This window comes from Trichomycterus rosablanca, chromosome 8 (assembly GCF_030014385.1).
Source record: "Trichomycterus rosablanca isolate fTriRos1 chromosome 8, fTriRos1.hap1, whole genome shotgun sequence".
Classification (NCBI taxonomy): Eukaryota; Metazoa; Chordata; class Actinopteri; order Siluriformes; family Trichomycteridae; genus Trichomycterus; species Trichomycterus rosablanca.
In genome coordinates this window covers 31,317,377-31,336,046 of record NC_085995.1, presented here as the reverse complement: position 1 = coordinate 31,336,046, position 18,670 = coordinate 31,317,377, and the positions used below count along the sequence as shown (strand labels likewise).

The following is an 18,670-nucleotide window of genomic DNA, read 5'->3' as shown; positions in this document are numbered from 1 at the left end:
TTTTAATGCAACACTCCTTATTTATTAGGGCTTGGGACAAGTGCATCTCCCAAAAAAGAGCAGTTGTAGCTCAGTGGTTAAGGTACTGGACTAGTAATCAGAAGGTTGTCCGTTCAAGCCCCACCATTGCCAGGTTGCTACTGTTGTTCTCTCTCTCTCTCTCTCTCTCTCTCTCAGTAAGAAGGGGTTGCAGTCTGATGGATAAAACAGCACATTATTTGTATGGGTGCACTCAGTGTTATTTTAAATTTTACTGAAATAAGATCTTTGATATTCAATAAGGTAACTGCTGCAGATTTGTCTGATACTCAGACATCCTGCAAATATCTGTTCTGCCACATCCCGAAAGTACACTATTGGATTTAGATCTGGTTACTGGTAGGCCATTAAAGTATATTGGAATTATTGTCATTTTAATGAAACCAGTTTGAGATGACTTGTGCTTTGTGACAATGAATTATCATGCTGGAACTAGCTGTTATAAGATACAGCAGCCATAAATGAATGTGTACATTCACAGTAGCTGCATTTAGCAACTTACTATTGTGACTGAATACAATACAAGCAATGGAGTTAAAGGTCTTGCTCACTGACCGAACAGTGTCAGCTTAGTGTTGGAGGGGCGTGAACCAGCAACCTTCCAATCAATAGTTCAGTACCTTAACAGCTAAGCTACTGCTCCATGAGCAGTAATCAAAAATAACAGTTCCACACAGTTAAGATGATGCTTACTTAGTATTAGGGAATCCAAAGTGTGCAAAAATATTCCTTACACCATTATTAAATGCTATTTATGTCAAATTCTGTCCCTACCATTGTATGTCACAGCAGAAATCAAGATATATCAGACAATGCAATATTTTACTTCACGGTTTGGTGAGCCTGTGCCCACTAAAGCCTCGAATTCCTGTTCTTGGCATACAACATACTGAAAATAGCGAATCTGACACCAACAGCCTGCATGTCTTCTACCAAAAAAGGGCAGTCGTAGCTTAATGGTTAAGATACTGGACTAGTAATAAGAAGGTTGCCAGTTCAAGCCCCACCTGCTAAGATGCCAAAAATGTAAAAACTATCCTGATATGCTAATAGCACAGTAGTCCAGCATATTTTACCTGTGTGCTGTTCGATCGGCCCTGTACATTGAACTGTTATTCAGGTTTCTTATAATGTATGCAGTCTGCTTTCTATGCTCTATGCCCCGCCTTTATAATAGTGTGATTGGCTTATAAAATTCTAACTTTGCATACTGTAATCTGATTTTTATATACCGTTATATGGAATGTGTTTGTGATGGACTGTGCGGGTAGAACTTTCTAACTTTCTGAATCAATTTCTGGATATTTTTCCTTGATTCATAACTCCATGTTAACAAGATGTGTGTGTGTGTGTGTGTGTTTGTGTATGTGTGTGTTAGGGCTGAGCTTTACAGGCCATGGGCTCTAGGGTGGTAGACGCAGGCAGACGGTGTGTGCGCCTGGCCGACGCAAAGCTGCCCTACACTTTCTTGCTCCTGCTGCTCTTCAGCATAGGAGGTCTGCTGTTCCTGTTGCACCTACAAGACCTCACAGAAACCCTTCACGAGCAGATTCCAGGTCTGTCCAAACTTCACAGATTTTTACTTCATTTGCTGTCCTAGCAGAACGTACTCGCTTGCTTTTCCTTTATAAGTAACGAGCACTACATCCCGGCTTATTGCACAGACGACTGCTAATGCAGCAACACCATATGCTGCTTTCTGCCAAATGTGTCTGAGTAATTCATTAGAATCCACTGCAAAAATCCCAGTGCTCATTTTTCACACTGCATTAAAGGGCTTGTTGTAACTTTGTAGATATTCATTTTGGTAGAAGTGCCAGCATGCAGCATGCTCTGGCATGTCTAGTGGGTTAAATCAGTGTATCCTCCCTGCTGGGCCTATAGATGTAGCAGATATGAGCTCAGGTTACATTTCCACATAGAGCAGCCAATTACTGAGAGAGGAAGTAATACTGTATTACACTCATTTTTTACACACATTCGGGTGAAATGTGCTTTCCCCCTCCCTTTCACTTTACAAAATACTGGTCCTTATCAAGCTTTGTTGAAATGTAAAACCATTTATGTTGTTCTAGGTTTTTATTCTGGATGATATTAACTACAGAGAAGGGTGTGCCTTTAAAAGTCAAATGCCTTGTTACTTTCCATACAGTTTTGACTAAATCCAAGGATGAGGGCAGAATTTATTTATTTATTAGGATTTTAACATCATGTTTTACACACTTTATTTACATTAATGACAGAAATGGTAGTTATTCGTTACACAAGATTCATCAGTTCACAAATTTAATGTCAAACAAGTCACCTCCAGTTAACCTGACTGCATGTCTTTGGACTGTGAGAGGAAACCGGAGCTCCCAGAGGAAACCCCTGCAGACCAGAGATGGGGACTGGAGTCGCAATCCGAAGTCTCTGTATGTGCGACTTACGTGCGACTCGGACTAGAATCGCAGAATCTCTGGTCAAATGACTTGGACTCAACTCATGACTCGTAAACAAATGAGTCCCTAGCATTAGCATGTGTATATAAATAAAATTATTACTATTATAAATATTGTGCTCTCTAATAACGTTATTTTAACCAGCATTACACACAATGGGTAAACGTTACAGCCAGCTTCCGGCGTAGTGCTGAAGCGTCGCTCCCTACTCCCTGCACAGTTTGAAGTTCACTTAATTTTCATTACCTTTGGATTGGAATCTCACTTAAAATGGTGGAATACCCTACGTAGTGCACTTCACAGAAACAACTGGGGTAAATGGAACGCCCCTACAGAATTGGCACTAATGGTTGAAGGACCGCTTTCTGAACCAATCAAACCTTCTGATTTTAATTTTAGTAAGAAATGCTGTTATTTGCATTTATTCAGTTTGCGTCACACAGATGATGTGTCAATGAAACGCTTGATTGGCTTTCTAACGAGTTCGTGTTTTACTTCACAACCGGGAAAAGTTTGGAGATTTTTAATTATAAGCACATTTACAAACTAACGGATTATATACCTAATGTCCCATCTAATCTAATGGGACATCTAATCTAATGGGACAACACATGGTTATAAATGTAATAGCATCTGGAAGAACATAAGCTAAGGTAAGCAGTGGTTATGAATTTTTTTGCTGTGTTTTGGATTTTGGGGCTGTGCCGTGATTTATCGGGCGCTTTTGTCTTGCAATGAAAAAAAAACGTATCAGTTTAAGCTTTTAACTGGTACCTACTTGTTACGGAAATTACATTCATTTGCACAATGAGTAGGAAAGTAAAGACACGAAGTAAAACAGCAAAATACAGTTGCTAATCTGTTGTTATTTGTTTATTTTCACGCTACGTTTCCAACATATGTTTTGTGTAGATTATATTGACTCGTGACTTGACTTGGACTCTAGTCTAAAGACTTGTGATTCGGACTTGTATTTTGTGACTTGTGAACATCTCTGACTCAGACACGGAGAGACCATGCAAACTCCACACAGAAATGACCTGGACCAGCCCACCTGGGGATCGAACCCAGGATCTTCTTGCTGTGAGGCGACAGTGCTACCCACTGAGCCACCATGCCACCCAATGAGGGCAGAAAAACATTTTTAGAATTACATTACTGCAACAGTATTGCAGGTTTTTTAAACACAAAATGCCATTTTACTAAATGCTATTTTAAGAAGCACCGTCATTTCCACAGCCTCTGTACACCCAGGATGTCTGGAATGGTTACTGCCAAGCAATGAATGTAATGTAATAATATTGGTATTTCTAGCTCCAAATGGCAACTTTTATTTCTTTCAATAGTAAATAGCACAAAAAGTAATGAAATCACTAGAACCCCTAATCTGTCAATTTAGGGCTAGACAGACCAGTGATGGGAGAATCAAGTCAATTATTATTGACTGAATCGGTGTAACCACTCTGGAGGAGAATGGAGACCCAATACCCTCAATCCGCTCCAAAAACAAAAAATAAACAAAAAACTGACTGTTTGTGTGTGTGTGTGTGTGTGTGTGTGTGTGTGTGTATATAAAAGAAAGAGATTGTGTGTGGAAAAAAACGTTTAAAAAGAGTATTCAAAATAAAATCACATATGAGGAGCTCATCCTGAATTCCACACTCTCACCAACAATGAGAAACTAACCGTTATGTTGGATGAAGCAAATGAGAGCAGCACTGTGGCAGCACAGTATGTATCCACCTGCCTGCAACAGTCTGAGACAATGACTGATACACCCAACCACACACACAACGCTGACTGATGGATCTTTACAGAGATAGTGTTCATTATCTGTTATATTTCCTTTATATATACATTTATATATATGACTAAATATATACAGTATAGTCACTATTGTAGCAGTCATGCCAATGCAGCTCTTTGAATTGAATAGTGAGAGAGCAGAATAAATGAACCTGTTAGTTGTAGTTATGTAGTATGTTAAAACGATGATAGTTTTGTTAATTCAGCAAACTGAACTAATGAAGGTTTTGTAATAAACTGCTTCAATAAAAAGAATGTATGAATGTATGTGCTTGTGAACAAGGACACAACATAAAATTAATTTAGGATGCTGCAGACAAAAAAGCATGGCTGAGTGTGTAGAAAAGCTGGAAAGCTCACTAAAAGAATAACACTCAAAAATCTGTGCTCAGAATTATTATGTTTGGAACATTTGTATTTTTTTTTCAAATCCTGCACATATTCACATTAACATTTAAAGTTCAGTTTGTGTTCTCATCATCACTTGCTTTGTCAAAGTCAATCCCAAAAAGTATGGCTGCATTCACATGATACCCAGCAAAGCCGCTTTTTGGACTGTTGCGCCCGTTTGCTATGAAGTGAGGCGGTGCCGCTTACCTTGTCCATGTGCGACCTTGAACGTCATGCACTGCAATGATTTGCCACCATGTCAACTTTTTAGAATCCCAGTCTTTTTAAAATCCAAGTCTCTTTATAATCCGGGTCTCTTTATAATCCAGGTCTCTTTATAATCCCAGTCTCTTTATAATCTCGGTCTCTTTATAATCCGGGTCTCTTTATAATCCGGGTCTCTTTATAATCCAAGTCTCTTTATAATCCCAGTCTCTTTATAATCCAGGTCTCTTTATAATCCCAGTCTCTTTATAATCCAGGTCTCTTTATAATCCGGGTCTCTTTATAATCCGGGTCTCTTTATAATCCCAGTCTCTTTATAATCTCGGTCTCTTTATAATCCGGGTCTCTTTATAATCCAGGTCTCTTTATAATCCCAGTCTCTTTATAATCTCGGTCTCTTTATAATCCAGGTCTCTTTATAATCCCAGTCTCTTTATAATCCCAGTCTCTTTATAATCCCAGTCTCTTCATAATCCAGGTCTCTTTATAATCCCAGTCTCTTTATAATCCAGGTCTCTTTATAATCCCAGTCTCTTTATAATCCCAGTCTCTTTATAATCCAGGTCTCTTTATAATCCCGGTCTCTTTATAATCCAGGTCTCTTTATAATCTCGGTCTCTTTATAATCCAGGTCTCTTTATAATCCCGGTCTCTTTATAATCCAGGTCTCTTTATAATCCAGGTCTCTTTATAATCTCGGTCTCTTTATAATCCGGGTCTCTTTATAATCCTGGTCTCTTTATAATTCCAGTCTCTTTATAATTCCAGTCTCTTTATAATCCTGGTCTCTTTATAATCTCGGTCTCTTTATAATCCAGGTCTCTTTATAATCCTGGTCTCTTTTTAATCTCGGTCTCTTATAATCCAGGTCTCTTTATAATCCCGGTCTCTTTATAATCCAGGTCTCTTTATAATCCAGGTCTTTTTATAATCTCGGTCTCTTTATAATCCAGGTCTCTTTTTAATCCTGGTCTCTTTATAACCCCAGTCTCTTTATAATCCAGGGCTGTAGATTTTGATTTGGTTTTCTTTGGATTTTTTGAATAGTTTGATCTTTTTGGATTTGGTTATTAGTTTCTTTAGTGGATTTTTAGCCATGGCATTGTTTTGCCTTTGTTAAGCATCCTCCAAATTCATTTCTTGTAATCTTAAAGGTGTGGGGCTCAAACGGTAGCAGAATGTGACCCACTCTGTTACAATATGTATTATAGTTTGCCTCAAATAAAAAAAATATATATATATATATTTTTGGTTTTCTGGTTTCACTTGCTGCACATTTACAATTTTAATGCATATTGTATTATAGACACTCCCAAGGTAGGCCATATCCCCAGTAAGTATTCTGTATTCTCTACACAGATGCACTAGATGTCATTTGGCATAATAGCAGATTTTACATAGCTTGGTCAGAGCTAGCTGGGAATACTCAGCCAGCCAAATATTGCCCTTGTGAATCATACTTGGAATGTGGAGCCTTTTTAAATGTGTTTTTTTTTGCCCAATTTCTGGATCCCTGCTGTGTCTATATTCTTTTAAAAATCATCTGACACAACTTGAGCTCATTACTCTTTCCCAAAGATCCTCAGGGTGTCTGGTATAAAACAGGGGACAGATGTGCCACACCCCAGAGCTCAATAATTAACGGAGAAAGAATGATTTATCAGCTTCCTGTGAAGTGTGGCTCACAGTCAGATGCAGCAGCATTAGAGTCAGATTAGACGAGTGTTGAACAGATAGCATTTAGGCCCCAGTGAAAGAGCTTTAAGAACCAGCTCTCAGTTTCTCAACTGGGTTCAGTCTCGCATGTAGCATATTGTAGTAAAGAGCCACATTATTACTGAAGCTATTATCATCAGCCTCCCCTCCTAATTTAATTGCACTGGAGCTCACTTTACACAGTACATAAAACCAGTCCAGAATTATTTTATGCCAATAAAAGAAATGATGCCAGTGATGCAAATAAACATATCATGGCATAAACCCCACAAATGCTTAATAAGCATTCCACACTAGAAAATTAGTATATACAGTATAATAAATGTATTGTAAGTAATGTATTTAAAGTAATAATCCAGTGTTTTAATCTCATTTACATCTGCAACATATGGCCGGTTGCTCCAGGCAAACATTAAGTATGTTTTCTCTACCCTAAACTCATTAATAAAAAGCCCAGGGGGAAGATGTTAAAAAAGTGAAAAATGTGCAACCATATGCTAAACATTTAAAATTTCATTAGTTACACATTAACAGGTCTTACAAAAAGACAGAACAAGAAAATTAAAGTAAATGTAGCATTTAACACATCAGGGATTGAATAATAGAGAAGCACAGTTCTTTTTTAACTATTTATTTATTGTTTTCATTTTACTAAATTAAAAAACAGTTGTAAAAGTGGGAATTTTTTTCAGTCTCAGTACATGTCTGTTTAATACATAGTTAGGAGAGTCTAGTCATAGGGTTATAAGTGGTTAGGATACTTTCTGTACTACATTAAGTATTCTGTTTCAGTCAGTGTTTTTGTTCAAATGAACAAATTAAGTGTTGGAAGTCTTTGTTGGTTTCAGTTTGTTTGTTTGTTTTATTAAGATTTTAACGTCATGTTTTACACTTTGGTTACATTCATGACAGGAACAGTAGTTACTCGTTACACAAGATTCATCAGTTCACAAGGTTATATCAAACACAGTCCTGGACAATTTTGTATCTCCAATTCACCTCACTTGCATGTCTTTGGACTGTGGGAGGAAACCGGAGCACCCGGAGGAAACCCATGCAGACACGGGGAGAACATGCAAACTCCACACAGAAAGGACCCAGACCGCCCCACCTGGGGATCGAACCCAGGACCTTCTTGCTGTGAGGCGACAGTGCTACCCACCGAGCCACCGTGCCGTGGTTTCAGTTAAACAATGCATTTTAGAAGCAGGATTCACGTTCATAACCTTATTAATCACATATCTGGAAAATCAATTTGGTCTGTAAAAAACATGTTTAGGCATCACCATAGCAGGTCATCCTGGTCTGTATATGTGATTTGGTACAGTTTTCTGCTGGATGGTCTTCCTGACGCAACCGGCACTGAGAGCACACTGCCTAGTATATCTTCCAATGGCTAGGCTGTTCAGCCATCCCATCCTTAGAGATGGCCAATCATGTCTGTGTAAAGACCTGACTGGCAACAGTACTGCTGAGATCCGAGCTTCGAATCTGCAAAGAATTGGTGCCCTGTCCAGGGTATTCCTGCTTTGTGCCAACTTTCCCAGTGGAACCAAACCTGCTGCCACCTTGACCAGGAAAAAGTGGTTGATGAAAAAAAGAAAAAAAGAATAAAGTAAAAAGGTAAGTAAACATGACATGTAATATGTAATATAACTACAGTGCTCAGGTGGTGCAGTGGTCTATTATACTCGCCCACCACTGCTGATACCCTAGTGGTGCTATCAGCCAGCCAGACCTCTACACAAAAATGATTGGTGATATGTGTGAGGGGAGGCTCGAAGTCCTGCAATGGATAGGCTGTTTGTCCAAAGTATTTCTGCCTTGCACCCAGTGTTTCCCAGTGAAATAATAAATAAACTACAAAACACCTTCAGTCTGAAATTGGCTCCACTAAGTGTGCATCTCTTTTTTATTGTATTTATGCATTTTCTCCCATTTTTCTCCCAATTTAGTGTAGTCAATTTGTCTTCTGCTGCTGGGGGATCCCTGATTGCAGTCAAGGTGGCGATATTGCTGCTCACGCCTCCTCCGATCTGCGTGCAGCCCTTAGGGGAACCCCTTTTCACCCATGCATTCTGCACAGGCGCCTCTCTGTCTGCCAATCAGGGTCCTTACACAGCGTTTGAAGACCCCACCCACATAGTCCGGTATCCCTCCCTGAAGGCACTGCCAATTATGCCCGCTAGATGGTGCCCAGCCGACTGGTGGCAACACTGAGTTCAGAATCTCAGCTCTGGTGTGCTAGCAAAATATCCCACTGCGCCACCTGGGCGCCTTACTTTCTATTGGTGGGTGAAAAGGGCGTGCATACATCTGCACTGATTTTCATTAAACTAGAACCCAGTTGTGTGCTGCATTTGAAAAAAAATAAATTTCCAAAGCATGTAGACAAGAACGCCTGTAAAGACTCACCTAAGTGCACACCTAATTGTTCTGAATGTTCACCTAACATACAGGATAAGCTAACCGTTCAGTGACTCAGGAGCAGATCAAACAGGTCAAAACAAGCATTTAAAAGTATTTCAGGACTTTCTCGTTTTCTTTGCTGAGCATTAAATCTGTCAAAATAAACGTAGTGCCAATCCCTTCAATAAACCTCCCTCTACTTACCAAACTAATAAAAATGTGCTACTCTGACACTATTAGTATCACTCTTCAATAGGGGACATCATTAGGGTTTTACACCAAAAGCCCATTTATGAAAGACATACTTTAAGACTATTAGTGTCAGACAGTTCTGTGGCCTGATTAAAATTAAACTTTTCAGCTTGAATTTCAAGTGATACATGTGGTATAAATATGGTAAACCATATCATATCAGGTAACAACATCTATCATGTTAAAATATTTTGGTGCAAGCAAACTGTTATGGAGATGCTTTTCACTAGGGACTGTCAGTTTAATCAGGATTTAAGGGTGGAAGAGAGTTCATAGTATAGCTCAATACAGGATTAAAAACCTGCTGTAGACTGGCAGGTGGTTAAACTGAAAGAAAGTTTGTCTCCCAGTCAGACAATGGCTCAAACACACTACAAAGCAACACTAAAGGGGGTTAACAATTGAGAATTAGGTTCTTAGGGGGCTCTGAGCTTAAGCCATCTAGCATCTGTGCAGTCTTCAACAAATTTGTATACCATTATTCAGCAATAAACCATACATTTGTTAATTTGTAAAATAAAAAAAAACAATCATGGCTCAATTAAGCACTCAGCAAGAAAATAGACAAATTGTTGACGTATTTTTAAAAAAATAGCTAGATGAGGTCGAGGTATTAAATGGGTGGATTGAAAAAAACACAAATGCACTGATCAGCGATAACATTAAAACCACCTCCTTGTTTCTACACACACAGTCCATTGTATCAGTTTATTACTGACTGTAGTCCATCTGTTTCTCTACATATTTTTTTAGCCTGCTTTCACCCTGTTCTTCAGTGGTCAGGACCCCCACAGGACCACCACAGAGCAGGTATTATTTAGGTAGTGGATGATTCTCAGCACTGCAGTGACAATGACATGGTGGTGGTGTGTTAGTGTGTGTTGTGCTGGTATGAGTGGATCAGACACAGCAGCGCTGCTGGAGTTTTTAAACACTGTGTCCACTCACTGTCCACTCTATTAGACGCTCCTACCTAGTTGGTCCAATGTAAAGTCAGAGACTTTGAAATGGGGCCAATGAAGCATGCAGAGAAACAGATGGACTACAGTCAGTAATTGTAGAACTACAAAGTGCTTCTATATGCGAAGTGGAGCTGATAAAATGGACAGTGAATGTAGAAACAAGGAGGTGGTTTTAATGTTATGTCTGATTGGTGTACTCAAAATCCATACTAAATAATTAAATATGTTGTATATTTCATAGTGCCATATTTTAAAATTCTAAATGGATGGCCAGCAGTAAATTAGCTAGCCCACTACTACTGTGATCCAGGGTTCAAATCCCTATCAATACTATGGGCCAAGGCCAAGGCTCCATGATGGATCGGCGTACTCCCTGGGGTGTGTTGCTGCATTGCACCTAGTGACTTTGCTGGGACTAGACCGACCCACTGCAACCCTGACCAGAATAAAACAGGTCAAGTCAAATGTGTTGTATAGCACTTTTAACAATGGACATTGCCTCAAAACAACTTTACAGACTGCAGGACCAAAAACCCCTCATTAGCAAGCTGAGGGCAACAGCGGCATGGAAAAAAACCTTAAAATTACAAGGAAGAAACCTTGAGAGGAACCAGACTCAGCACTCCTCCTCCTGGGGTGGTAAGCGATGGTAAAACATGAAAATGAAGTAAAATGAAATGAAACTTGTGTCAACTTGACAAGGCGCCAATTGATCGCAGGGCTTCGGTCACACACCTCGATCAGACATAGCCAATCATGTCTGTGTAGACAGCCAACCAGCGGAAAGCACTGCTGAGATTTGAACCCAGCTCTCAGCAGTGGTGGACTAGAATAACAGACTGCTGCACAACCCTAGCACCATGATTAATAAGTTAGCATTTGAAAAGTCTCTGCGTGATTAAAAAGCAGCATCTCCAGAAAATCAGTGTTCATCAGTTTCTATTGACTGTCACTTAATTAAAGCAAGGCAAGTCAAGAATAGCTGCTGCATCACAGCACAACGTTTCTGTCTCCTCTGAGTCTGATGTGAAGCTGAAGCTGTTGATTACACTGAACTCCCCGAGGCTCTAAACATAGAGGAGAGGGTGAAGTGCATAGAAAAACTCGCACTAGTCTCATTAACACTTTAGCACACCTTAGCACAAAGACCTTTTCTTGTAACACTGGGGATTGGTTCAAGGTCAGACTGACTGGGTCATTCAACACTAAGCCTGCCAGGAAGGGATGATGATTATATACTGCAGGTGAATACCAAATTTTAGACTGTGAAAGGTTCACACTTTCTACATGTTGTTAGTAATGCAGGTTTCAGAGTTGCAGAGTAATAGCATCCTTGTTTAAAGTGTTTTGAATGGGTGCACGAACCTCTCTACATCTTTGCTTGCATTCAGAATACACAAATATATTGTAAAAATATTCACAGCCTGCAAATAGGGTTGCCAACTGTCCTGTTTTTGTTTTGTTTTTTTTTACCCGGGATTGTCCTTTATTTTAATATTCAAATCCAAAAAAAAAAGTATTCTCTCTCCCGGGACACTAAATGTACCAGTTTTTAATGGGCTAGAGTCTCTGTTACATCCCGTTGTTGCTTTCCACGTTTTTTTCATCAGGCAATCAGCTGCCCGAGGGTCCATGTGGAGCGATGAGTTAACCGATAGCTAATTGCGCTGTATGTATTATTGGCGAGACGGAGGACGAATATAAGAATGTGTCTCCTGAATCTGGCAGGCCAGTCAAAAAGCTGATATAACCAGATGAGCAATGGATTACTTGGGCAAACCTTTTTCATGTACTAGAATACAGAGTTACATTTACAAATGCCACATAAAACTTTACTGTGCAAGACAAAAGCCTTAAGTTAACCATGTCCAGAACCAGCATTTAGTTCTCTGGGCTCAGAGGCATCTGGAATGGACCATTACACAGTGGAAACGTGTATTGTGGTCAGATGAATCAGTATTTCTTTTTATAAGAAATGGATGTGTGCTCCAGATCAAAAACAAAAAGGACCATCCAGACTGTTATCAGCAACAAGTCAGTGACCTTGGCACAAGGTCATTTAGACTTCTGTGATGGCAGCATTGAGACAGAAAAGTACATTTTTCCAAACTTACATTCATTGTGTAAGAAGATGATATTGGACTGGTCTGTTTTTAATAGAGAATGTGTGAAGAATTTCAAAAATAAATAATGGGACAATGACAACCTTGTGCTGTTGCACTCCTTACGACGTGTTTGCAAGAATAATTCAACAAAATAACACCTGAAATGCTTTATTGCTTGGTATCGTCTGTGCCAACAGTAAGTTTAAGTGTTGTGATCAGGAATGGCAACATTACAAAGTGGTAAATGCTTTACTGTCCCAATTTTTTTTCAAAACTTCATGAAATTAAGTTGAGCAGACAAAACATGAAATACCGTGGGTTCAAACTGTCTGTAATCAAATAAAAGTCAAAGTAAATGTAAGAAACACTGCATTTTTTATTTTCCCTTTTTCATACTGTCCCAACTTTTTCTGATTTGGGCTTGTACAATAGTCATTGTATTACCATAGAAATGACCATGCTTTATTTTTGTATCACAAATATTTCCCTAAAACTTTGTTCCTGGAAATACAGAGGACTTTTCTTCATGATATTGAGATATTTTGCTGATACACTTCAGCACATCATTGCTTTTGGGGTTTTATTAAGGCCGATGATGAGAGACTGCCTCTTTGCATAATGTGAGCCAAAATGCTTGCATCAGGATCAAGTCAAGGTTACCACACTCACTGCAGAGGGTAGGGCATTGTCGGGCTTCCTCCTCCTCCAGCTATCCTGCAGTAATTGATTTCAATTCAAGGCCACTTTCTGTCCACCCACTACAGAGCAGAGCAGAGGTCTAACAAACTGTGGAAATTGTGACACAGTCAGGCCAATGGTTACTCATATACCCCATTCTCTTTTTAGTATAATAGAGGACATTATAATCACTGAAGGTTATTTCTAAAGATTATATGTAATTTTAAGACACTCAAAATTCTTGTTGTCAACTTAGTTGAAAGTCAGACTATCAATAATGTGAGCTGCATTATCTGATTATTAGAAAAGTAGAACTGGTTGTTGGTAGCTCATATCACTTCTTAAGCTGCAGGGATTTTGGGCCCCATGAAAAGATATCACATTTGGATATCACATTTGGCCCCACCAGCCTACATCACACCGTCTCTAAAAATAGCCTCTATAATGAGGGAGGAGCCTAGATTGATTAGGGCCATTTGTGCATTGCATTAGCCTTAATAGCTTAAGTGAATAATTTGTGAAATTTATACTTTTGACCATACATTTACACCGACTAGACATAACATTATGACCACTGATGGGTAAAGTGAATAACACTGATTATCTCTTCATCACGGCACCTGTTAGTGGGTGAGATACATTAGGCAGCAAGTGAACATTTCATTCTCAAAGTTGATGTGTTAGAAGCAGGAAAAATGGGCAAGCGTAAGGATTTGAGCCAGTTTGACAAGGGCCAAATTGTGATGGCTAGACGACTCGGTCAGAGCATCTCCAAAACTGCAGCCCTTTTGGGTGTTCCCAGTCTGCAGTGGTCAGTATCTATCAAAAGGGGTCCAAGGATGGAACAGTGGTAAACCAGCAACAGGGTCATGGGCGGCCAAGGCTCATTGATGCACGTGGGGAGCGAAGGCTGGTCCGTGTGGACCGATCCAACAGAGCTACTGTAGCTCAAATAGCTGAAGAAGTTAATGCTGTTTCTGATAGAAAGGTGTCAGAATACACAGTGCATCACAGTTTGTTGCGTATGGGGCTGCATAGCCACAGACCAGTCAGGGTTCCCATTCTGACCCCTGTCTACCGCCGAAAGCCAGATACCACAGCACACCTTCAGGGGTCTAGTGGAGTTCATGCCTCGACGGGTCAGGGCTGTTTTGGCAGCAAAAGAGGGACCAACACAATATTAGGAAGGTGGTCATAATGTTATGCCTGATCTGTGTATATTTACAGCATTTAGCAGATGTCCTCATGCAGAGAAACCCATAGAAGTAAACACTTATTTAGAACAAATATATAGGTAGAACAAAATTTTAAACTTGATTTATAAATTTTTCCCTTTTTCTTCCAATCTAGTAGAATCCAGTTACACAGTTGTATCTCTTCTACTACTGCAGACCCTTACCCAGACCGATGAGGTCTATACCTAACCTAACCTAGTGCAGTAATTACAAAAAAATGTTGAAAAGCCACAGCATTAGAAACTGCATAAGCAGGTTTATTTGTGAATTAATGCCTCATGCTCTTTAGACTGCTGGAGCAGCTACTGTTTGCCATCTTCTGTCTAGCCAGATGCACACTGATGGTAAAGTCTGCACATCTCTCTGCCTTGTATTAGACTGTTTAAAAACGCTTCTTTTTACTTGCACAAAGCAGGTTCACAAAGGGTTAAGTATACACCACACCATCCCTGAAAATGTGTTCACCTTGTGGAATTCACCATTTGATGCAAGACTGATAGATTCTATAATGGACTGGATTTCACAGTTTAACAAAGCAATAAGCCACGAGAGGCCGTGCGTTACTGCGATTTTATCACGGGGAAGGATGTTTTGGCACGACGCAAAGCGGAGTGCCTAAAACGTCTTTCCCCATGATAAAATCATAGCAGTAACACACGGTCTAGAGTGGCTTATTACTTTTATAAAACGGCGGTCAACATAAAATATAATAAAATACAACAATGTTCAATTTATAAATGTTTTTATTTACAAAAACACTTACAAAAAGCATTCCTCCGCTTAATCAGGTAGTCCGTTAACAGTGTTGCTAGGCAACATGAGGGCGAAAATAACATTCGCAATAAACATTCCTCCACAAACACTATTACACTATTTCTTGGACGAAACACTCGCTTAATGATTAGGATTACTGTTTATATTAATCTGGACATTTCCATGTATAGTACATGACTTAAAATAGTGTTCAACCAAGTTTGTACTTTTCTTTTCAGTGGCGTATTAATATGGAATGATGTGAGGTGGTCATAGGTGTGCGTACATCGGGGATTTTACAACGGCTTCGAATGCGGCTCAGCCAATCAGATTTTAGGACTGGAACTATCCGTTTTATAAATGTAATTATACTAGAGGTTCTACTTGTTTATTTGTGCTAAAGAAGAAGATTATGCTGTTTTAAAAAAATTAGGGTGTCACTATTTGAAATGAATTAACAGTTTATGCAGTTTGGAAAGAGCCTAGATTGATTAGGGCCATTTGTGTATTGCATTAGCCTTAATAGCTAAAGTGAAAAATTAAGGCTTGTGAAATTTATACTTTTGACCACACATTTATATTTACAGCATTTAGCAGATGCCCTAATCCAGAGAGACTTATAGAGGTAAACATTTTGTTAGAACAGAAGTATAGGTAGAACAAACTGTATTTATGCATTTTTCCATTTTTCTCCCAATCTAGTAGAATCCAGTTACACAGTTGTATCTCTTCTACTGCTGCAGACCCTTACCCAGACCGAGAAGGGCTATACCTAACTCAGTGCAGTAATTAAAATAGGTTGAAAAGCCACTTCATAAGAAACTGCATAAGCAGGGACTGTGTGCCGTCTTCTCTCTAGCCACATGCACACTGATGATAAGGTCTGCACATATCTCTCTTGTATTAGACTGCTTAAAATTGCTTCTTTTTACTTGCACGAGGCAGGTTCACAAAGGGATGAGTGCCGCTTACAGAGAGTCACAAACTGATCTCCATTATTCCCCTGTCTGTGTGGTAAGTAGGCTTAGTAAGAGGTGGGCGTTTAATCGACTTTTATAAATAGTGATACTATCGGCTTACTTTTTTTCGTTTCGGCTGCTCCCGTATATAGGGGTTTGCCACAGCAGATCTGGTCTGCATACCAGACTTAAACACAATGAATTTCTGAAGCTGTATTCAGGATCATAACCTAATCAGTCATATACCTAGAACAGTTTGTTCTACCATGAACATTTTCTGTGGAGCATGAGCCTGGTTTAACAGTCATAAATTGACTTGCTTATGCTGCTTTTGACAGTTAGGGGCTTTTCACACTTTTTTAATTGCTGCACTGAAGTGTTTCATGAACTGTCAGAACAGAATCAGAAACTAAGTTAAACCAGCCGGTACGGTACTCTGAGTATGGAGCTGAATTGAGTAGAACAAAGCCCTTCACATGACAGATGATGAATTGTTTTGGCCTCAAAAGAACCTATATTTTTTTTGTCATGAAGACACAGCTTAAATGCCTTTTACATGAGCTTAGAAACCCTGAGCTCTAACCTTGAGAGCCAATACTTACTCACTCACTTATACTAATCAGGGTCGCGGGGGTGCTGAAGCCTTTTCCAGCTCTCAATGGGCACAAGGCACACAGAAGCACCCTGGACAGGGCGCCAGTCCATCACAGGGCAAACACCACAGTATTTTTAATCAGTCAATAATGTTTTTAGTCATATCAGATTTGTATATATTTTTTAAATCATTTTCACTGTATTTTATGTAGGGACTCTTGCATGTAAACACATAGCAAAGATTGTCTTCATTGCTTCCTTAGCCCAGTTCCTGTAAGGACCAGATCACAAGAACTTCAACATGAGTATCATATGAGAAATAGAAAAAAGATAGATCAGGATGTCCCTTACAGGCTTTAGTAGCTCTGATTCTGACATGGCAGATGGACTGAACAGAATCAGATATCTTTCAAAAGGCCACTCACCTTCTCTTTACCCAGGGTGAGCTCTGCTAAAAGCATCTTTTATCTGATCCCTCTTCAGCATTCTGGTCCATCAGTGCACACATGCAACATCCATCAACACCCAGTGTTTAAAACCCTGCTTCGTTTAGTTCTAAAATAATTAAAATAGCACTTAATGCACAATCATCCTGCACATTTTCAGAATGTTTTGGGAAAAAGTTAGACACTGTGTTCCAATTAAATAATTAGTCATGCATTTATCATAAGCCTTAAAGTAAATGTCACTTAAATGTCATTTTCAGTTACAGTGATTTACAAAATCAAAGAGACCTTTTTTGCTACACATAATGTTTTTAAATCTAATAAACATATATATCAAATAAAAGTATTAATACACTTTGACTTTTTGCATACTTAGTGGAGAAGGGTAACATCTTTGTTTTGCTCCTGTTAGATTTAGGTGCTGCTTTTGACACAGTTGACCATGAAGTTCTACTTGATCAACTGGCCTTAATAATATTTAAGTAACTGCAACTGTGCTTTAAAAAATCATGCAGTTACCTGTGGAGTTCCGCAAGGATCAAACCTGGGGGCTTTGCTATTTAACCTTTATATGCTTTCGCTGCCTACTGTTATTAGGAGACATAACATCTGTTATCATCAGTACACAGATGGCACACAGCTTTATATCTCCTTAGCACCAAATGCTGGCAAGAGTATCAACTCACTGTTTAATCTCATAAGTGACATTAATATGTGGATGTCCTGCAGACGGAACACAGTGATTCTGATTGTTGGTGGTGAGACACAAACAAGGACACAGAGGCTTATCTGGATCCTATGTATTTGAAGGCCAAACAATGAAACTTGGAGTCATAATTGATAGTGAGCTCAGTTTTAAATACCACACCAATAATATCTTTAAAACTGCTTATTTCTGAATTCTAAATATCTCAAAGGTTTGGGATGTTCTAACCCCTGCTGATAGTGAGAAACTAGTGCATGCTATTGTCGCTTCAAGGCTTGATTATAATATTAAAAGGAACCCCACCCCCAATATTTATATATTTATATATACTAATGTAAAAATTAAAAATAAAGCTTTGTGTAAAGTTAGTATCCGTTAGTATTCCAATCAGATGTTGGTTTGCCCCAGTGTTCACATCATGGTTACAGCCTTGCTATTTGACACCTGCAACGAGTTCAGAATGCTGCTGCTCGAGTCCTAACACATACAAGTGAGATCATATTACACCACACTTCAATCACTCCATTAGCTACCTATGTCTTTTAGAATTGATTTAATATTCTTTTATAGTTTTTAAATGGCTTCATGGTCTTGCTGTTTCCTTATCTAAGTGAAAGAATTGCTAGTCAGGCTCTAACCAGGGCTAACAATATGTTAGTACTTCCTAAAAGACGATTAAAAAGTGGGAAATCTGCGTTTAGTTTATAACACTTCATGTTGTCAGAGTCATTATAAGCTGTCATTAGTCATTTTGTCATACAGTTATTTAGTTATTTACCTCACATCTTTTAAAGTGACTGTTGTGTCTTTTACTACTTCCCTGACCATGGCCCTTCTTGCACAGATGTCTGATTTAAGAAGGTTCATGGTGGTACCAACCGTCTTCTATTTCAAAACGATTGAGGCCATTGTGGTCATAGAAACACAAAATCTTAGATATTGTTTTATTTCCTT

General features: G+C 39.1%; 1 protein-coding gene across 1 annotated transcript in view; it reads left to right on the top strand.

Moving 5' to 3' along the window:
* The window catches only part of si:ch211-269c21.2 (carbohydrate sulfotransferase 8), an 80,301-nt gene that overhangs the window by 27,158 nt on the left and 34,473 nt on the right, over positions 1-18,670 (top strand). The window contains exon 2 of the mRNA XM_063000046.1: positions 1,418-1,595. Coding sequence (XP_062856116.1) covers positions 1,436-1,595 — 160 coding nt within the window. The 5' untranslated portion in view covers positions 1,418-1,435. The remainder of the gene's footprint in view (positions 1-1,417; positions 1,596-18,670) is intronic.